The following is a 22,872-nucleotide window of genomic DNA, read 5'->3' on the forward strand; positions in this document are numbered from 1 at the left end:
TTGAAGTGACTTCCCTCAAACGAATTCGTTCCTCTCTTTCTCTCTCCCATGTACGTGTGCATGCATCGATGTTTGAGTTCAACGTGGTTTGACATACACTACAGGTGAGCTAGATTTTTTGTATCGTAAACGTATCGTATCGTATCGTAAATTACTCACACCTATAAAATAGCGTGCTGTGTGTGTGCGCTATTTTGCACGCTATTTACTAATACTAACGCTAACTAAGCTTTATAGCTTACTTGATAAATGTCTAAGTTCGTTGGCTTGAGTTCTCGAGTACACAATAAACCGTTCGTTGATGGGGTAACTTCTTTTTTGCATCAGAAATCATGTTTTCGTTCCTCTTTATATGGACGTAAAAATAATATTGCGTCCGCGGGTATGAATTAGTGTCAGGGGGAAATGGAAGTGTGGATTGAAGTCAGTTGAATGAAGAGGAGGATTTGTATTCATTAGTCGAGTCAGTTAAAATAACCACTGACTGGACTAGTTCACCAGTCATCCTCGATAGTCAACGCTAGTCAATTCATTTTTCAATCAAGTCATTTTTTGTTGCCGGCGACTGCCGAAGCAGTTCTGGTCGAAGCGAAGCTACACCTTTGGCAAAAATGATGCCATTCCGTGTGTTGGAGAGTCAAATGCGCAAATAATGAACTGTTTTAAAAGCTTAAAAATGGTTTGTATGTATGCGTGCAAACATCTCTTTCTGTTTCTTCTCATTTTCTCATTTCATTTGGGATTGTGCCAAAAAAAAGAAAATTATACGATGTCAATGGGGATCGAACCAAGGTCGGCTGGAATGCAACGCTGTTTTACACGACCACGGTATCCTCATGGCTAATGATGCTTCGACAGTTATTCAGCAAATACGTGATAATATTGTACCTGATTATATAATGAAGAAGATGAAATAACTGGTCGTAGTGGAAAATGTACCCAACAGGAAATAAAAAAAAAATATAATGAAGTTGGAAAATGTTTTCTAAGAGTAAAAAAGGGGCGCATGAAGGAGAACAATATCTATCTCGGTCTGGGCCGTGTATGTGGCAAGGTATGCGGAAAGCTTATTTGTCTTTTGTTTCACTCGCTCGTATTAATCTTATACTGCTGTACCATGTATATTATACAAATGCTTACCAGTATTTGTGAGTCATGACATTTTCTGTTATGTTATGTCTCATTTAATTAATAATTTAATTTAATTTAATAAATCGGGATGACAAAACAGCTAAAAATCAATTTTGGGTGTACTGAGAGTAGAGTCGGTCCTCATTTTTCACCTTCGAAGATTTCGGGCCCTGTTCACCAGTCACCATCCGATTTATGATAGACGATTCAGCGACAATGATTCGTAAATGGGAATACAAAGTGGAACCATCAAGGCTTACAAATCGCCACTCCTATTGTGTCATTCTCACTAATAGGCCAATGGATCAGAAATTGTGAGCCATATATGAAACCATCAGAGTTGTGGAAGATCAGTCTCGATAAAATTTGACATATGGAAGTTTTAGGGTGTAATAAATGTTTCTATGGTGGTTAGACACCCCACCCTCATCTCTAAGGGGGGCTGCCATACAAATGAAACACAAATTTCTGCATTATTCGAGAATTAATCAAGCAAACGAGACCAAATTTGGCATGTGAAGGTTTTAGGGTGCAATAAATGATTCTATGGTGGTTAGATACTTCTCCCTCTCTTAGGGTGGGCTGTCATACAAATGAAAAACAAATTTCTGCATAACTCGAAAACTAATCAAGCAACTGGAGCCAAATTTGGCATGTTAAGATTTTAGGGGGCACGAAACGTTTCTATGGTTAATAGACACTCCTCCCCCCTCTCTAAAGGGGAGAAGAGGGAGGGGTCTGTGTCTGAAAATAATCTGATATTATAATGATGAGTTTTGGTAGAAGTATTAGGATTTTTTTAGTAGAAGATAAATTCAACGGGGTCGATTAGAAGATCAATCAATGAACAGTTCTGCAATTGGACTCATGAACTTGCGCTTAGTATGAAAACGTGAATGTTTGAAGGTATTGATAACAAAAAACAAATTTTGGGCGGGATGAAGTTTGCCGGGTCAGCTAGTATCTCATATTTTCACGAAGAAAATGTTTTGCATCAAATTCAATACAATTTAGAAACAAATTTTAAAAAATCCAAATGTTGTTTCTTCAAATTTCTGACGTTTAGACATTCAAGAGCGTGTCCTATTAAAAGTTTTTCGAAATTCTCATTATTTACCGAGTTATATCAACTTCAGTTACGCTGTATGTCATCTAGTGCGTCCTTAAGGGGGGACCCCGGTCTGGAAAATCGAAAAAATCGAATTTTGTTTTTTTTCATTTTTGAAAAGCTTATGCCTTTTGAAATGTTGTCCTAAAAGAAATTTTAGATATTTGATTTCGTTGGAAAGTTACATCCAAATGTATGAAGTCACGGACTTGGTAGTCTGAAAAAAGGAAACGGTCAATATACAACCGACTCCCAGGAAACACACTCATGATGGAAACATACAACCCAGGTTCAATCCAATTGACTTTCGGACACGCACAGATCTTCAATACAGCTCAATTTCCAATTGTCCAATCAGCGACGAGAATAGAGCTAATGAAATGGCTAGGGCGATCTCTGCGAAGTCAAGGGTTGAGTGGGCAGTATATTCCTTGAAGCCCTTTAAATCTCCAGGACCAGACAGGATTTATCCGGTGTTGTTACAAAAAAAAGCAAGGATATCACTGTCCCTCTCCTAACGGAGATGTTTCCAGTAGATGTAGATGGTAATAAGCTACATTCCTAGTAAATGGCGAGAAGTCCAGGTTATGTTTATTCCCAAGACTGGCAACCGTGACAGCACGCTTCCCAAAGCGTATAGACCAATTAGTCTAACATCTGTCATCTTAAAAATTATGGAAAAGGTCATTGATCTCCATATCAAATCATCATATTTGAACAGGAGACCATTCAACAAATTTTAATTTGCCTACCAAGCAAATAAATCAACTGAAACAGCGCTTCACACGTTAATTTCAAAAATAAAGAAGTCTATGGATGCTGAAGAAATCTCACTTACAGCTTTTCTTGATATTGAGAAGCATTTGATAATGCATCCTACAACTCTATAAATGAAGCTATGAAAAAATGTAATTTTGACATGTGCATCTTCAACTACATGCCATGCTAACCAACCGACTAATAACAGCTAAATTAGGAGGATCTACTCTAACAACGAAACCAACTAGTGGTTGCCCTCACGGAGGAGTTCTTTCTCCTCTGTTGTGGTCCCTAGTTATAGACGATCTTCTTAATAACCTAGCTAATTTAGGATACGAAGTCATCGATTTTGCCGATGACATAAAGGGTGTGTCACATCAAATTGCATCACGGAAAAAACGCTGTAGAAATTCGCCCAGTAGACCGATCCTTTTGAAAATTTTAGACAGTAAAATAAAAACTATTAAACAACTTTTGGCATTTTCTTTTTATTCATACTTCGAGCCCAAGCCCGTATGCTCGCACCTTCCTCTTTACCCCGTCCATAAGGTTCTGTACAACGTCAGGTTGTAGTTTTTTTTGAACAGAAATCCATTTTCTCTTGAAGTCCGCCTCCGATTTGACAACTTTTGGGTTCTTCCAGAGGGCCTGCTTCATAATCGCCCAATATTTCTCTATTGGGCGAAGCTCCGGCGCGTTGGGCGGGTTCATTTCCTTTGGCACGAAGGTGACCCCGTTGGCTTCGTACCACTCCAACACGTCCATTGAATAGTGGCACGAAGCGAGATCCGGCCAGAAGATGGTCGGGCCCTCTTGCTGCTTCAATAGTGGTAGTAAGCGCTTCTGTAGGCACTCCTTAAGGTAAACCTGCCCGTTTACCGTGCCGGTCATCACGAAGGGGGCGCTCCGCTTTCCGCAAGAGCAGATCGCTTGCCACACCATGTACTTTTTGGCAAACTTGGATAGTTTCTGCTTGCGAATCTCCTCCGGAACGCTGAATTTGTCCTCTGCGGAGAAGAACAACAGGCCCGGCAGCTGACGAAAGTCCGCTTTGACGTAGGTTTCGTCGTCCATTACCAGGCAATGCGGCTTCGTCAGCATTTCGGTGTACAGCTTCCGGGCTCGCGTCTTCCCCACCATGTTTTGCCTTTCGTCGCGGTTAGGAGCCTTCTGAACCTTGTATGTACGCAGGCCCTCCCGCTGCTTGGTCCGCTGGACGAATGAACTTGACAAATTCAGCTTATTGGCGACATCCCGGACCGAACTTCTCGGATCACGTCTAAACTGCTTAACTACGCGCTTGTGATCTTTTTCACTGACGGAGCATCCATTTTTGCCGTTCTTCACCTTCCGGTCGATGGTTAGGTTCTCGAAGTATCGTTTTAGTACTCTGCTGACCGTGGATTGGACGATTCCCAGCATCTTACCGATGTCCCGATGTGACAACTCCGGATTCTCGAAATGAGTGCACAGGATTAATTCACAACGCTCTTTTTCGTTCGACGACATTTTTCCAAATTTACGAAAAATTGACAGTGAAGCATGGCCAACGTGATCTATACACTCTTATCTGATTATAAGCGAAAGCTGAAGATATAATTCCTAAAAATTAAATTTCTACAGCGTTTTTTCCGTGATGCAATTTGATGTGACACACCCTTTAATCATCTTAGTGAAGGGTAAATGTGAGTATACTATTTCCAATAGAATGCAAACAGCCCTTAACTACACACTCAAATGGTGCAACTTGGAAGGACTTAGTGTTAATCCTTCAAAAACAGTCATAATTCTATTTACCAAAAAAAGAAAGTATAAGATTCCACCCTTTAGATTGGGAGGTGTACAATTGGAGCTTTCAAAACGAACCAAATATTTAGGTGTTATGCTTGACCGAAAACTAAATCGGAACGGAACTGGAGTATGCAATATCTAAAGCCCAGACTGCACTCTGGAGTTGTAGTAGTATATTCGGGGAAAAGTGGGGACTAAAACCGAGAATGATTCACTGCATTTACTCGGCAATTGTGAGATCCAGACTAACATATGCTTCGCTAGGCCTAAAACTACACAAATAAAAAAAACTCGATAAACTACAACGTCTGGTATGCTTATCAATAACTGGGGAAATGCCCAGCGCACCCTCCGAAGCCCTAGATGCTCGTTTATACCTTCTATCCTTGCACCAATATGTGCAACTTGAAGCGGAAAAAGGTGCTCTCAGGCTGAAACGTGTAAAACATTTTCTAGAATGAGATCCCACAAGGCATTTACAAATCCTGAAAGATTTTCAACTGAACACTATAGTAAGGAAGAATTGAAGACTGGATAGAAAAAAAGACTAACTTCAGTGTTCCCTTCAAAGTGATTCAATTCAATCGCAACGAGTGGGTAGAAGGTGGTCCCAACACCCGTCCAGGATCATTCGTGTTTTATTCCGATGGATCTAAAATTGGTAAATCCACGGGAACTAGGATTATTGGACCAGTAATCGACATGTCAATTCCAATAGGACAGTGGCCTACAGTTTTTCAAGCAGAAATACAAGCTATTCTAACATGTACAACATGTTTGTTTGGCTAGTAAATACAGGTATGTCAATATCTGTATCTTCTCAGATAGCCAAGCAGCTCTTAATGCAGTGAAAGCATACACATGTCAGTCAAAGCTAGTTTGGGAAAGTATTCTATCCTTAAAACAACTAGCTGCTACTAACAAAGTTAATCTATACTGGATGCCTGGTCAATGCAGTATAGAGGGTAATGAAAAAGCCGATCTCTTTGCAAGATTAGGATCTTCAACTGAATTCGTCGGGCCTGAGCCATTTTGTGGATTATCAACATCATGCATGAAATCTGAGCCATGTGGAAGGTTCTATCAACACCAAGACAATCCAAATTATTCATTACACCTTGTAACAAAATAACACGCAACCTACTCGGCAGATTCGAGTACATTAACCGGTCTATTGACCGGACACTGTCCGAGCAGGTATACCCTTAAAAAATCGGAAAATTGACAGATGATAACTGTCGTTTCTGCAATTTCGAAACTGAAACTTCAGAACATTTACTGTGTCAATGCAGTACACTAATTCAGCGGAGACTGCGGATTCTTGGAAAGGGGCTTATGGCTAACGGGATTTGGTCTGCCGAACCAAAAAAGGTTAGGAACTTCATAAAGGAAGTCAACCCTTCGTGTGAGGATATGCAAGTCCCTGGTGCGACTATCACTTATTCCCTGAGTCATGGAACGAACTGACACTGCATACATAGCAAACTGGAGTGCACTACAATAGATCAAACTAATGGACGCAGTGGTACAATGCTCGTACAGAAGAAGAAGGAGAAGATGAAGTCACATTCTAAACAGCGATTTTTCATGAAAAATAACTCATTTTTAACAAAAATAGCCACTATTTTGGCAATTTTTCGAATTTTCAAAAACCCCTATGTAAAGCTTTAGGTATTGTCCTAAAGTATTCATTGGAATTTGTTCTACGACACCCCGTTGCTTCAGAACCGATACTACCGAAAAATGAAAACGATCTATATAAAACCGACTCCCAGGAAACACTAAGTATCATGATGGAAACACACTTCCCAGGCTCAATCCAATTGACTTCCGGACACGCACAGGTCTTCAATACAGCTCAATCTTGTCCAATCAGCGACGAGAATAGAGTTAATGAAATGGCTAGAACGATATTTACGAAGTCAAGGGTTGAGTGGGCAGTGGGTTCCTTGAAGCGCTTTAAATCTCCAGGACCAGACGGGATTTATCCGGTGCTACGACACCCCGTTGCTTCAGAACCGATTCTACCAGCAAGGTACAGATTTCCAGACAGCATCTACGTATCTAGCTGGAAACAGCGTGATAATCTTTATTCGTGCCCTCAAAAAAATGAAAATACATCTTCTATCTTCATCGATCCCCATTGACGTCGTATGGATTTTTTTTGGCACAATCCCAAATGAAATGAGAAAAGAAAACAGAAAGAGATGTCTGCACGCATACGTACAAACCATTTTTATGCTTTTAAAATAGCTCATGATTTACGCATTTGACTCTCCAGCACACTAAATAGCATCATTTCTGCCAAAGATGACATGTTTTCTGCCAACGCTAGTTTGGGTGTAGCTTCCGAAAAAAAATCACGGAAATTCATTATTTTTCGAGTTTCCAGACAGGGGTCTTCCCTATAAGCCTATTTCGTCAGGTTTTCCTCGAGAATGAGAACTTCGAATTCGTTGAATTGAACAGCTCGACATTTTTATTGATGCTATCCCTCCAATGTTTCCACACGAAAGGTTTCATAAAAACATTCGGTGTTAATGAAAAAGTCCTCTCATTTTCAAAATCATACTGAGTAACTTGTTGCTTTTGTTGTTACCAATATTGTTCCAGTGCTGACTCTGCTTGTACTCAACTGATACGACCAAAATCCGTTAATATAGTCAAAAGATTCTCGAACCGTTTTCCAGCCAATTTTTAATCAGAATCAATAACGGAAGGACGAAGAAAAGATACGGCTTTTCTCGCAGGACACATCAACGCTTCATAAGGTTTTAAACCAATGCTTTTGACATTCTTTCGCATGATAGACGAAATTGCAGTATTTGTCTGTCGTGAAATTTTGGCTACTCTTAGAATTCATGCTTGGATGCACCGTATAAAATATTCAACCCGAAGTTGCCCAAATACAGGAGCTTTTCTTCTTCATTTTCAAAGTCCAATCACAGATTGCGTAAAATGACCAATTTCGTTGGTGCCGTCTATTGCTAGACAACTTTTGATTTCATCACATCTCTCTCTCTCTGCCTGCGCAAACGTATCTGCCAAATATTTAAAAACAGCCGTAAAAGCTGTTTATTTTTGCACTGTTTACCTTTCTGAAGGACTAACTTTACCTAGTGGTAAAAGCAAACAACATACTGGAAACCCAACAGAGAGTCAAACTAGTCAAATACTTTTTTTTTGTATTACTAACTTGCTAATTACTGTAATTACAGCAAAATTGCATTTTTTTTTCCAGATTGGTGACGAAATTCCTTGATAATCCCTGATTTTCCCTGACCCTGTTTGAATTTCCTGATATTCCCTGATTTTCATGGTTTTTCCTGGTAGGCGACACCCTGCTCTATCTATAAAGATAAGTTAGATTTTTTTAATTCGCCTAAAATTTTGGTCACCTTATCATATGTAATATCTTTGACGAAGACAGTTTTTGCCTAGAGGATACCTTTCGTGCTGTAGATACAAATTTTTCACTTAAATTCGTTCCCTGGACCATTGTACACTGATCCATGTGACATGGTCTCAAATTTGTCCCCCAGAATAAAGTCAAGTTGTGTTATTTGAAGTTTTTATGAAATTTACCCATATAAATTGCAGTATTTTTTTATTTAATTTTAAAAAAAAACTTGTACAAATCACTATTTATACATAATTTTGTATATTGTTGAGGTTGATTGATTGAGGTTCAATCTTGGTCGCTTACCAAACAAACAGTACATATGTTATGTATTTCTATATAGTTATTCTATAGCGTTCAATCATTGGAATGTAATTTTGAATACTCACATTCATCTGCCTCTTCTACTTTCTTTTTGAAACAATTTGTCATGTGATTTTTTTATCGTGTCTACTTTTCAGAAGTTGTGCCCTATTGTTTTGTGTAGGTAGTCGCGTTGCTCTCAACATCAATCTATCATCGATGCAATCGCTTGAAATCGCGTAACATTTCGTCCATACAGCTGTCATTCATCACACGATTATCGTACCAATCGTCCCCATCATTAGGATCCTCTGAATCTTCGTCGTCGGTTGTGGAATCATCTGATTTACTGATATAATCGGATTCATCGATATCATCGAATGCATCGATATCATCGAATTCATCCTTTTTCCGATGGGTGTTAAACAGCGTATCAGCATGAATTCCGACGCTGTAAAAGGAAGTGAAAAAAGAATGATTAAAATTGGACACCGCTCGTTACTTCTGGTTCTACTATATCGACCCCCTTCTAGACAGTAGTAGGCTGATCAGTTGGAAATATTTTTTGATGATAAAAATTGATTGATTTTTTTTTTGTTATAAGAGTTCCAAGCTTCAGAATAACTCTCGTAGTTTGATTAATGTGGCTTAAATTCTCTCGCACCGAAAAACTAAAACCAACCTGTGATTCTGTATACGCCGCGGTAGAGCATGGTACTGAGCAGCCCGTCGAAGATCCTTCGATATGTACAAATCGTATACGTATTGGTTCTTCTCCCGAAAAGATTGTATCTTGTTTTCCATAGGTTCTAGCTTGCTGGTCGAAGCTATGGGCTCAGCAAGACCAGGCGAATCGAGAGATGCACGTTCCATATCAACTATGGTGGTTCCTCCAAATGCTCTGCGGCGCTGGGGTAGTGATCGGGTGCAGTTCACGACTCTTAATGGATTGTGTGATGACACTAGTGACCATAGTTCATTACACATCAACGTCAAAAGTAGATGATCGCGGTATACTGCTTCTCCAGATTTTTCCGGCGTCAAACTTTGTTGCAAATGTGTGGGAATATTATCGGCCTGTGAAACGAAAATATCAGACAATTGTAACAAATTTCGTTTACGCGTACGCGCATGTCACCTCTTCGATTGTTCCGGCAAATTGAAGCTCCAGAGAGTCCGTGTCAAGATCAACTCTACGTTTCTTACAATTGAGCACGAGAGCATCCAGTGGCTCCTCGTCTACCCGTCGCTTGATCCGAATCACTGTCGCCATTGTGTTCGGTGTTCGATTTTGTTTTGTGCACTATAAAAGGTTGGACAGTGTCGAACGAGTAAAGGATTATTATAGCGTAACAAAGCAAAGAAAAAAAAATCTCAATTTTCAATATGCAATTGGAACACGTTTATTTTAGATCAAACATAAGTTTCTCCACGCGACTGAATGTAACACACAAATAGAAACAAAGATCTTACCAATCGTTGTTCTTTGTTGTCTAATGGCTTCCGACTCAATTTGTTCTGAAGTGATATGAGCAAATCACAATTGTACCAGTATCGGGTTGCCAGTTTGCATTGTTTTTTTTATTGCTCGAATAATCTGTAAATGATCCGTTATTCGATGGTATTTCTTGATATACTAGACAAGCGTTCATGAAAAGTGTAATAATATATCAGAACCGAATTGCTGTTTTAATTTTAAATTTTTATTTTTTGGGCTATGGCAATATATGATTTCAATAAAATATTCTACTTGTCACACACGCAATGACTCATTTCATGACGTTATACACCAAAGAACCAAATTTCAAATCTAGGTTTAGGAGAAAATAGAAAATGTAATTCGAATAAACACTAGTTATATCATAAATTCTTTGAAACTAAGTTGATTTTAATGCACCAGCCTTAGGGGCGAGTTTAACACCTTCCTACAATCGTGCACAGGTCTGACAGACCGAGAATGAATGAGGTGGCTGAAAACAGAATGAAGTTAAAGAAAAAATATTTTCTGGAGTTTTCTCATCAATTATATCTTTTTCTTTGAATAATTACCAATAACGCCTGAAAATACACAATAGCAATATTACAGAGACGCACATAGTCGGTGAGTACACGAGTTACGATTTTTCGCCCGAGTAAAGGAGTGTTAAAAAACTACATAATTATATTTAAAATATTTTAGGTTCTCCCTATTTTTATGCTCCTTGAGATATCTCTGCACTTGCTTAACCAATCTTCAATGTCTATATACCATTGAATGGATGATTAAATACTTGCCGTGGGTAGAGCTATCTCTCATTTTTAATTTCTGAGAAACCAGCATTCTAAAACAAAAATATTTTGAAGCGTTGTCACATCACAAAAATAGAGCTTTTTTTTAGTTTATTTGATGAACTTGAGTTCAAAAATTTTTTTTTTTTTGGGTTTCACGTAGTGAACAATGAGTAGTAAACAACCCACAAAATTTGGATAAGATCGAAAGGAGTATCAATTGTCTCAAGAAGATGTTGTCACGTTACGAAAAATATACGATCCATTCCAACGTGACATTTCAACTGACTACAAACACTTTTTTTTGCGTTTTCATGTGTAAATCACCCAAAATTAAACCATGGTATAGTAAAATTGAGAAAATTTCTCACAATAATCGTCAATTGGAGAACATTTTATAGTTAGATTGGCTTGTTGTCAATCAAATACTGTTGTGAAGTGACAACACATGACTTTTTGCAGTTTCGGACTCTCGAGCATTAATGGTTAATTTAATTAATTTTAGTTCCGTTTCAAAACATACAAATGAACTTTATTCTATGTTTTGTCAACAAAAGATGAACGTGGATTCTAGAATATAGAAAATAATCTTGTTTTAGACTGTTTTAGACTTCCGCTTTGCTGATTATAGTTTTGAATGACAAAAATACACTCGACGAAAAAATTAGAGGAACAGAGTGCGGAGTCGGAAACGCATATCGATGGGATGCACATCATTTTGAAGCTAAAATTTTCAGGTATTAGAATATTTTACGTACATATTTTTATCTTGGTGTGTGTAGGTGTAGTGGGCAACAATATCGGGAAGAAATGAAAAAATAATTTTTCTTTGTTTTTTTCAAGAATATTCTGGACTAACACAATTTTTTGCTAACCAACTCAATAGCAAATTCAATTAACCTTATCAACCAGCTTTTAGTTTAGTTTAGATAATGTTAGAGTGGAAAGAACTTAGCTTTAGAGCGACGCATGTGGAGTAAAACAAAGAAAGTGCGCATACAAATGCATACACAAACGCCAACGATCAACGATCAAGGTCAATGTCAACGTAAAAGTCATCTTCAACACGCCAAAATAAACGCCCTTGCACAGGTACGGGCACATGTACACGGATGCATACATATAGTTAATCAAAAGTTTCTGATAGCAAAATCAAATGCGTTCCCCGGTAGTTAGCACCGCTCGATGAACCAGGCTTGGGTGAACCATTGATGGCAAGCGCCAGATTGAACGTGTTTAAATAATCATGATGTAAGAACTGGGGGTTTGTTTAGGGCCACCTTTTGGAGGTTGGTTCAGGACCACTCCGACCTTTTTCCAAATAACGGCATGTCGTGTACCATAAACTGGGAGCAAATTGATCACGTTTTTCAGAAAAATTTGAATGTTTCCGTTTTTTGTTAGATTAAAAAAAGTTAAGTTAAAAAACCAGTGCTGGTGTTAAAGCCACAAAACGTCATGGAAAGATTTGTTTAAAAAAATTGTTAAGCGTTAATTTGGAAAACTTATAGCGAAAGATTTCAAAACGTAGCTTCGAGGGAAATTGACCAATTTATGTTTATCATGATTTTATAGTGTGATATACACAAGAATGTATAGAAAAACATTGATTCCTTCACCTTCGGTTATTTGAATGATAATTAAAGGGTTTGAGGATACAAAAACCTGGTTTAATTCATCTAAAGGTGTGGTCATGCCTTTTCATAACTCGATATAAAAACTGATCGGCAGGTCATCCGGAGACCATTCAAGTAATCCTAATATGACAAAAATATATATGAAAAACCCATACGATATGGGTATTGGGTACAGGTGTCTTACGGATGGAAGTCGTATTCCGATGCCATTTTGGAATCGAGGATGGTGACTTCCGGTTCGTTAAAAACGTATCTAGAATACCGGAAATTGCATTAAATCGCACAATACACTCGGAAATGGTAGTGTTAGCATATATCAATAGGTGCGCGAAGAAGAATGAAAAAGAGCATAAAATTCGATAGTGAGCGGACAGTATTTAAGCCAGAGGGAGATAATGTTAGAAATGGTCACATATGAGCTTGTTTTAACAAACCGAGAAGTTCGAAATGTCGCATGATAGGATTCGATTCTGAGCATTCATGGTACTTTTTTGTAAAATAGTTTTTTCCCACTTGGTTCAATACTAATTACAAATGTTTGATTACTATTTCAACTCATAAAGTATCGGCTAGAAGTGAATTAATATGTTTAACGTCTTTGAAAATTGTTTTAAGGGGGTAGTAAATTATAAACATCATATTGATTTTTGACGAAATGGCGAAATTTTTTATAAGTCGAGACAAAAACATTAACCAAAATTTTATTTTTCAAAATATAAAAAAAATCCTACGTACGATGACAGGAAATTTAGTTACTAGTAATTTAATACTCCCTCCAATTTGCAAAACTTAGTTTCAAGAAAAACGCGTTTTAAGTTTTGGATATGCGCTTCTTACGCAAGGACTTAGGCCCACTAATTGGCTTATAACTTTGGTACGGAGCATCGGACAAACCTGGGACTAAAACTATAGTAAAGTAGACATCCCAGAGAACATTTTAGGCCAGCCAGAACAATATTTTTTTTTCAAGTTTCCATTGTGTACTACCCCCTTAATGTGTTGAAAACATGTTTCTTTCCCATAGTAAAAAATGGAAACGAAAATCCTATTCAAAAAAATATTAATTTTTTCGTGCAATTTAATAAGAGATTCGTTAAGAGACATTGATAGACAGAACCTTCAGATGATTATTGAACATGTCAGATAAAAAAGTTTAAAATTTAATTGCATCATACCCAAGCAAACCATTTGTCATGACAATGTCATGCGAAAATGCGAAAACAGAATAGAAACTGAGAGAGGTTGGCGTCGACATCATGCCTCATACCGTATGTTTCTATTCTGTTTTCGCATTTTCGCATGACATTGTCATGACAAATGGTTTGCTTGATCATACCTCTGAAAATTTATGTTTATTTTCAGTAATACGTTTGATCAATTTGCCCCCGGATAACGGTACTACAGATTCATTCATTCAATTCAATTTTTATTAATATACCATAAGTAATTCAAATTGCCTTGTTTTGTATTTTTTTGCAATCTAAAAGAACATTAAACTTGTTTCCATACAGGTTAAAATATTTTTATTTTGTTTTCGAAGCAATGAAACCGCAAAAAAAACGCAACACTAGACTGAAGAGAACAAGAAAAAAAAATCACCATATTATCAAATTTTCAGCGTTTCATTTGACACTAGTTGTAATTCGGTCGGAAAATCCGTTCCTAAGATGCAAAGGAAGGTAATTTCAGGACCACCCTGTATGTCAGGAACGAGGACGGGAGATCTCAGAGAAAAGTGAGAAGTATTTAGAGCAATAAAAACATGGAAAATAGTATATAGCGGTCACGTCAAAAAATGTATGCAGATTTTCGCAAAATTCTTACGAGTTTTTCGAAGAACTGACTATACAGGAATCCACGTTCATTTTTTGTAGATAAACCATAGTACAAAGTTTATTTGTATGTTTTAAGAAGGAACTGAAAATACAACATTAATGTTCAAGAGTCGGAAACCGCAAAAAGACAGGTGTTATCACGTCACGTCATTTTGTCGCCAGCCCAAGCAAATTCATGTGTAAAATATTCTCCAACTGAAAATTCTTCTAAGATATTTTCTCAATTTTACTTTGACATCGTTTACTATTTGGAAATACACTGAAGTCGCTTTTTACGCGGTTTTTTTACAAGTGGTTTTATTTTACGCGGTTTTTGGAATTTACGCGGTTTTTTTTACTCGGATTTCGGAATTCACGCGGTTTTTTTACGCGGGTTTCGAAATTTACGCGGTTTTTTTTACGTGGCACTTATCAACCGCGTAAAAACTCAATATGCCTAATTGATGGAACTTTTCACGAAATAATTTTGTATTGTATCACTGATTAGTACTCATACAGCAAAGCTGACTGCGACGATCAGAACATTCCTGTGGCGAGGCATCGTGGCTCGAGTTCCAATGCAACAGATGGCGCGTAGCAAAGATGCAGGTGGCTTGAAACAGCAGTTACCAGCTTTTAAGTGCAAGGCACTGCTGTTAAATCGACACAAGAATGATATTATTTCCCTTCCCTTCTATATGTCTTTCCTTACTCAGAGAAATCCTACCCCTCCCGCTGATTGTCCTTGTCTGATTGTGATCCTTTCAAATCTCCCAACACTCCCTCCACATATTCAACACAATCCTTCCGCAGATATCATTCACAGTCACTACATCGAACAAACGGAATTACCAAAAGTCACTCGTGTGTATCCAGCAACAAATTGGAAAAATAAATTGGAAGAATATAACGATTCAACAGCTGAATTCAAGCGATCGTAGTGCCCTCTTCTTATTAATTAATGAAAAGCTTGAGCACAGAAAATTGCTATTTCGAATGAACAGAGCCGACGGTGAAAATTGTTTGTTTTGCAACACTCAATGCGAAACACTAGAACATAAACTCAGCGATTGCATAAGGGTGAAGCCAGAATGGAGACTACTGCAACGGAAGTTAACTGTGCTGTTCAATGGATGGCGCAGTCTGTCGATAGACGAACTATTGAGACCTCAGAAGTATAGGAAAAACTAAATAGGTAAAAATTCTTAAAATATTTGTAAAATATGTGAACTTTATAACGAGAAGCAATAACTTTGTTGACACAGTTTCATTGGATTTTGAATTAGAAAACGAAATGTAAATATTTATTTTATAATAACTTTTTGACTTTTGAATAATAAACGAATTTCACATGTAAAAAAAAATTAGTAGCTAAGAAATAAAAGGAGATACAGATATCATGATTGTAGCATGCAAAACAAATCAGTTAATGAATTGGTAGAATATGGGTTGCATTTTAAACTAATCATTCACTGTTTATTAGATTTTTTCCCGGATTTTGAAAATTACCCGGTTTTTACGCGGATTTTGGAATTTACGCGGTTTTCTTTTACGGGGTTTTTGTTTACGCGGCACGTATTCCCCGCGTAAAAAGCGACTCCAGTGTAGTGTGATTTATACATGAAAACGAAAAAAAAACTGTTTTTAGTGAGTCAAAACGTTGTCATGTCACGCTGTACTGGGTCGATAAGTTTTGTTATAGATATGGAAGAACTATATCGAGGGAAATTCATGAATTTGTAGAATTTTTTTTTATCAGAAACGCACAATCAATATTTCCTGTGTACCCACCAACGATTCACAAGTATTACGAAAGTAATCAATGAAAGAAAATATTAATGAATCACTGGAATAAAAATGTCCGATGATCATTTCTCTTTTGGAACGAAATGTTACTTCACCATCGAAAAAAAAACTCGCGTACTAACGATAATTCTCAAGAAAAAAAAACTCTACAGTTTCGCAATTACAATCCATCAAAAGAAAAAAAAGGTGGAAATGCTGGTGAAACTTTCACCGTGAAAAAAAAATCTTCGCGAGTTCTTTCGATGCTCTTTGGCTTTGGCTTTGGTGAAACGACACGATTGCGCTGTTGCCGTTGGGAATCGTTCTGCCATAGATTGGCAAAAGGTGAATAAAAGCTTAGCGACCTTGTAATTTTCCAATGCCACCATTCACCATCTTTCATGCTGTACATATCCACACATACCCAGCTTGGATGGTGCTGATAGGGTGTTGGCTCGCGCGGATGTTCGACTGTTACATAACTGTTGCATGTTGTGCAACGGAGGGTTAGTACGCAGGTAGTTGCGTCCCACAGAGCGTTCACCAGTGCAACTTTTAATCTCTTTCTAGCGTATCTTTGCGTGTGGGGAGTAATGGTGGGACATGCCTTGTACCGGAGGCACAAGACAGGTGCAATCTTCTGGCGCTAGGAATTTCAGTGTGAGGCAGTAGAAGTTTTAACACAGGGTCATAGAGCTTCCGGTACAGTCTGATAGCAAACGATTTCCACATCGTGGGTATACGTGAGGGTAATTGTTCACGTTATATAAAGGGTTTCCTTCCCGATGGTGGCGGTTCCACTCGCAAAGAGGTGAAGGGCATTCAAGTGCAGCAGCGTTTCCATCTGATGTCAGCTAAATTAGCCCTCATAGAACGAACGGATTGTTGGACCTGGTTACTCGAACGTCTTTTCTCCGATGCGATGTTACTCTTGCTCTACGCTAATTAGTAGAAACGTGTTCTTTCAGTTTCAACGGATGTCATACAGGTACGCTCAAGGACTGCTGGCATAATCGATATCGATTCGTATCGTTTCGTGTTGTCACTCAACAATATTGTCACCGGGCGAGAAGGGACGGAAGATATACCAGATTAGGTATTACAATTTACTGTGACCATTTTGTTTGATTTTCCAATAGTTTGCTTGTATGGCTTGAGTATGGTTGTTATATTTATCTGATACGAAGACATCAGGATCGATTGCGCATATAATTGAGATATAAATAACCAGGATATCTGCACATTTGAATGGAAATTAATAAATATTAGTTGCCATAATGTTATCATAATATTTGTATTCGGGTTGAATGAAGATTTCTCTCCTTAAATATTCCACATCACAGAATATCTATTGATTTTTTTTTTGTAAGGTCAACTTTACGTCTGGGATGGGAGTTGGAGATGAAGTATTTATTAGTGGAGAATCTTTTAATATACTTTCCATTTTCGATCATCTCCATGCATGAAGTCCAACGCATTGTTATATATCGATCCAAAGAAACACGTGATTTAAGATGACCCAACAATTTAATATGATTGAAGCAGATGCTATGTTTGCAAATTTCGATAATGCAAAGACAAATTTGTGGCCCTCATTCTGTTCTCTGCGATGATCCTACGTCGAAGAAAACCGCCGATTGATATGGTTGTATACAATTTTAGTAGTTTTTTCATTTAAAAAAAGTTGTTTATCTTTGGTAAAACAAATTGCTGCAAATTATTGGATATAATATTCACTTCGATATCAATGATATGGAGGAATAAACTGAATTTTTTAAATCAAGTTCTGAGACAAATTAAGTTATATGTCTGATTGTCTCCTTTGCACAAACCATAACCCCATAACCCCAATAAACTGAATTTTTTAAATCAAGTTCTGAGACAAATTAAGTTATATGTCTGATTGTCTCCTTTGCACAAACCATAACCCCATTCATCCGGTGCCAGTTCGGAAATCAATTTAGTTGCAATTGGAAAATAGTTTCTCTCACTCGCTCACCTACACACTATGCTCTTCTCTCCCAATCCCAGTTCGTTTCTGCCACGGGACTGAATAGTGGGAATCCCATTTCTTTTCCGCCACCGGACTGATTAGTGGCTTATAAGCCGGTGCCAGCTCGGAAATCCATTTAGTTGCAATTGGATAATAAATTCGCTCGTTCGCTCGCCTAAACACTATGCTCTTCTCTCCCAATCCCTGTTCTTTTCTACCACTGGACTTACTAGTGGGAATCCCATATCTTTTTTGTCACCGGACTGAACAGTGGCTTAGAAGCCGGTGTCAGCTCGAAAAGCCATTTAGTTGCAATTGGAAAATAGTTTCTCTTGCTCGTTCGCCAAAACGCTATGCTCTTCTCTCCTAATCCCAGTTCTTTTCTGCCACGGGACAGAACAGTGGGAATCGCCTAAACGCTATGCTCTTCTCTCCCAATCCCAGTTCTTCTCTGTCACCGGATTGAACAGTGACTTAGAAGCCGGTGCCAACTCGAAAATCCATTCAGTTGCAATTGGATAATAGTTTCTCTCGTTCGCTCGTCTAAACATTATTCTCTTCTCTCCCAATCCCAGTTCTTTTCTACCACGGGACAGACTAGTGGGAATCCCATATCTTTTCGGTCACCGGATTGAACACTCGGAAATTTTCTGCCACCGGACTATCTCGGGAATCCATTCAGTTGCAAATGGAAAATAGTTTATCTCGCTCGCCCGCCTCCTTCTCTTCCAATCCCAGTTATTTTCTGTCACGGGACAGAACAGTGGGAATCGCCTGAACGCTATGCGCTTCTCTCCCAATCCCAGTTCTTTTCAACCACGGGACTGACTAGTGGGAATCCCATATCTTTTTTGTCACCGGACTGGCTTAGAAGCCGGTGTCAGCTCGGAAATCCATTCAGTTACAATTGGAAATAGTTTCTCTTGCTCGTTCGCCAAAACACTATGCTCTTCTCTCCCAACCCAGTTATTTTCTGCCACGGGACAGAAAAAAGGAACGCTATGCTCTTCTCTCCCAATCCCAGTTCTCTTCTGTCACCGGACAGAATAGTGGCGTGAAATCCAGTGCCAACTCGGAAATCCATTTAGTTCCAATTTCTCTCACGAATTTCACTGAACAGTGGCAGTCTCATATCTTTTCTGCCGCGGGACTGAACAGTGGTAATACCATTTCTTTTCTGCTACAGGACTGAACAGTGGCAATTGGGAAATCGTTTCTCTTGCTCGCTCGCTGAAACACTATGCTCTTCTCTCACAATCCCAGTTCTTTTCTGCCCCCGGATTGAATGGCTAAAAATCTAGTGCCAGCTCAGAAATTCATTCAGTTGCAATTGTTGCAATTGATCTTGCTCGTTCGCCAAAGCACTATCCTTTTTTCTCCCAATCCCAGCTCTTTTCTGCCACCGGACTGAACAAAGGCTTATAAGCCGGTGCCAGCTCGGAAATTCATTCAGTTGCAATTGGATTATAGTTTCTCTCGTTCGCTCGCCTAAACGCTATGCTCTTCTCTCCAAATACCAGTTCTTCTCTGCCACCGGACTGAACAGTGGAAATCCCATTTCTTTTCTGCCACGGGACGGACTAGTAGGAATCTTATATCTTTTCTGTCCCCGGACTGAACAGCGCCAGCTCGGAAATCCATTCAGTTGCAAACGGAAAGTAGTTTCTCTCGCTCGCTCGCCTAAACGCTATGCTCTTTTCTTCCAATCCCAGTTATTTCCTGCCACGGGACAGAAGAGTGGGAATCGCCTAAACGCTATCCTCTTCTCTCCCAATCCCATTTCTTATTCTGTCATCGGACTGGCGTGAAATTCAATGCCAACACGGAAATCCATTTAGTTGCAATTTCTCTCACGAATTTCACTGAATAGTGACAGCCCCATTTCTTTTCTGCCACGGGACTGAACAGTGATAATACCATTTCTTTTCTGCCACCGGACTTAACAGTGGTAATTACAAAATAGTTTTTTTTGATCGTTCACCAAAACACTATGCTTTTTTCTCCCAATCCCAGTTCTTTTCTGCCACGGGACTGAACAGTGATAATCCCATATTTTTTCTGCCACCGAACTGAACAGTTGCAATTGGAAAATAGTTTCTCTTGCTCGTTCGCCAAAACACTATGCTTTTCTCTCCCAATCCCACTTCGTTTCTGCCACCGGACTGAACAGTGGCTTATAAGCCGGTGCCAGCTCGGAAATCAATTCAGTTGCAATTGAAAAATAGTTTCTCTCGCTCGTTCGTCTAAACATCATGCTTTTCTACCACGGGACTGAACAGTGGGAATCCCATTTCTTTTCTGCCACCGGACTGAACAGTGGCAATCCCATTTCTTTTCTGCTTAGAAGCCTGTGCCAGTCCAGAAATCAATTTAGTTGCAATTGGGAAATAGTTCCTATCGATCGCTCGAATAAACACTATGCTCCTATCTCCCAATTCCAGTTCTTTTCTGCCATGAGACTAAACAGTGAGAATCCCATTTATTTTCTGCCACCGGACTGAACAGTGCCAGCTCGGAAATCCATTCAGTTGCAAATGGAAAATAGCTTCTCTCGCCTAAACGTTATGCTCTTCTCCCCCAATCCCAGTTATTTTCTACCACGAGACAGAACAGTGGGAATCGCCTAAACGATATGCTCTTCTCTCCAAATCCCAGTTCTATTCTGTCACCGGACTGAACAGTGACAATTGGAAAATAGTTTCTTTTGCTCGCTCGCCAAACACTATGCTTTTCTCTCCCTATCCCAGTTCTTTTTTTTCCACCGGACTGAACAGTGACAATCCCATTTCTTTTCTGCCATGGGACTGAACATTGGCAATCCCATTTCTTCTCTGCCACTGGACCGGACAGTGGCTTAGAAGCCGATTCCAGTCCAGAAATCAATTTAGTTGCAATTGGAAAATAGTTCCTATCGCTCGCTCGAGTAAACACTATGCTCTTATCGTCTAATCCCAGTTCTTTTCTGCCATGAGACTAAAAAGTGGGAATCCCATTCATTTTCTGCCACCGGACTGAAAAGTGCCAGCTCGGAAATCCATTCAGTTGCAAATGGAAGGTAGATTCTCTCGCTCGCTCGCCTAAACGCTATGCTCTTCTCTCCCAATCCCAGTTATTTCCTGCCACGGGACAGAACAATGGAAATCGCCTAAACGCTATGTTCTGCTCTTCCAATCCCAGTTCTTTTCTGTCATCGGACTGAACAGTGGCTTGAAGCCGGTGCCAGCTCGGAAATCAATTCAGTTGCAATTGAAAAATAGTTTCTCTCGCTCGCTTGCCTAAACACTCTTTCTTCTCTCGTATCCCCATTTCTTTTCTGCCGCGGGACTGAACAGTGACAATCTCCTGTTTCTTTTCTGCCATCGGACTAAACAGTGGCTCTTCTCACACAATCCCATTTCTTTTCTGTCACCGGACTGAATAGTGGCGTAAAATCCAGTGCCAACTCGGAAACCCATTTAGTTGCAATTGGAAAATAGTTTCTCTCGCTCGCTCGCCCAAACACCATGCTCTATTCTTTACAATCCCATTTCTTTTCTGTCACCGGACTGAACAGTGGCAATTGGATAATAGTTTCTCTCGGTCGCACTCCGAAACTCTTATCTCCCAATCTCATTTTTTTTCTGCCGCTAGACTGGACCGTGGCTATCACATTTCTTCTCTGTTACCGGACTGAACAGTGGCTTATAAGCCGGTGCCAGCTCGGAAATCAATAGTTGCAATTTAGTTACAACGGCCCATAACCTCGGAAATCTATCTTCTCTTCCAATCTCAGTTCCTTTCTGTCAACTCGGAAATCAATTTAGTTGCAAGTTCTTATTCTGGAGGTATATGTAAATGAGTAAATGTATAAATGAAAACTACCAAATTTCACGAAAATCTGAGAATTGGTTTGGCATGAAATGGTTGTTGTAGTATCCAAAAAGATTTACTTTTCTTGAAAAACTTGAAAGCTTCCAGCGTTGTTTGTGATCTGAATAAAACCGAGTTGGTACCCGATAAATTGGTAAATTAATTAGCTATTTCTCGATTGAACACTGGAGTGTTAAATAAATTATTAAATGTGTTCTTCAATAATAGATGTAAATAAATTGTTATTTAAATATTCTAGTTTTCCCTTTTTGTTGCTCTATAATTAGGTTCGAACAAACACCTGATATATATTTTTTTCAGAGTGACGCCTACTGTTCATTTGATTCAGTTTTGCCATTCTTTGCAACGTTTCGTTTTTTTTCCTTAGTTCTTTTTTTCATTAGTATGCTTCATGCAAAACTGATAGTAAAACAATCAATATGTAAATATATTATTATAGAAAAGGTTCTTCTTCTTGAATGGTTTTTGCGTTCCTAGAGTTCCTAGTCTCGCCAGCTTAACCAGTAATACATGCGTCGTGCCGTTTTTAGTTGATTCTTAGTTGAGATTTCAATGCTAAATATACTAAAACCTTAGAAGTACATTGAGTGCTAGTGCGTAAATTTTTCCCAAATTCATAACATATGCTTCTGGCCAAAACAATATGAATTACCCTGTGGATCAGCCTGCGTTTGCCTTTCAGAAATCGTAATAGTGTCGGTTACTCAAAAAGTAGTCCAATGGAATAGATCTATGAATTCAAAGATTTGATATCTTCCACATCTTAGAGCTACTGATGAGTATTCTACTGTGAATTCACAACAGCCACAATACGGAGTCTCGCTGTCATACCATACGGAGTTTTTCGTAAACCTTCATTTGTTTACGTTATTACACAAAGAACATAGCGTCTGGCAATGACAAAGCTGTCTGAAGCTACTGGCCGCAATTGCCACCGTTCAATCGCGAATGCGAGAGGAATTTCATTACACCAACCATCAATACAGCGTAACGTTTATTGTCTGCTAGCCTCT

The 22,872-nt window shown here is 38.8% G+C and overlaps 2 protein-coding genes across 4 annotated transcripts in view; one reads left to right on the forward strand and one right to left on the reverse strand.

Moving 5' to 3' along the window:
* The window catches only part of LOC129772801 (uncharacterized), a 132,639-nt gene that overhangs the window by 5,865 nt on the left and 103,902 nt on the right, over positions 1 to 22,872 (forward strand). The window lies entirely within an intron of this gene.
* Positions 8,392 to 10,047, reverse strand: LOC129772802 (uncharacterized). Its single transcript, XM_055776276.1, has 4 exons — positions 9,966 to 10,047; positions 9,631 to 9,795; positions 9,175 to 9,569; positions 8,392 to 8,943 (listed from the first exon to the last, which is right to left on the reverse strand). Exons 2-4 carry the CDS (start codon positions 9,763 to 9,765, stop codon positions 8,706 to 8,708), a joined length of 768 nt encoding a protein of 255 aa, XP_055632251.1. The 5' UTR covers positions 9,766 to 9,795; positions 9,966 to 10,047; the 3' UTR covers positions 8,392 to 8,705.

Source organism: Toxorhynchites rutilus, chromosome 3 (genome assembly GCF_029784135.1).
Source record: "Toxorhynchites rutilus septentrionalis strain SRP chromosome 3, ASM2978413v1, whole genome shotgun sequence".
Taxonomy (NCBI): domain Eukaryota; kingdom Metazoa; phylum Arthropoda; class Insecta; order Diptera; family Culicidae; genus Toxorhynchites; species Toxorhynchites rutilus.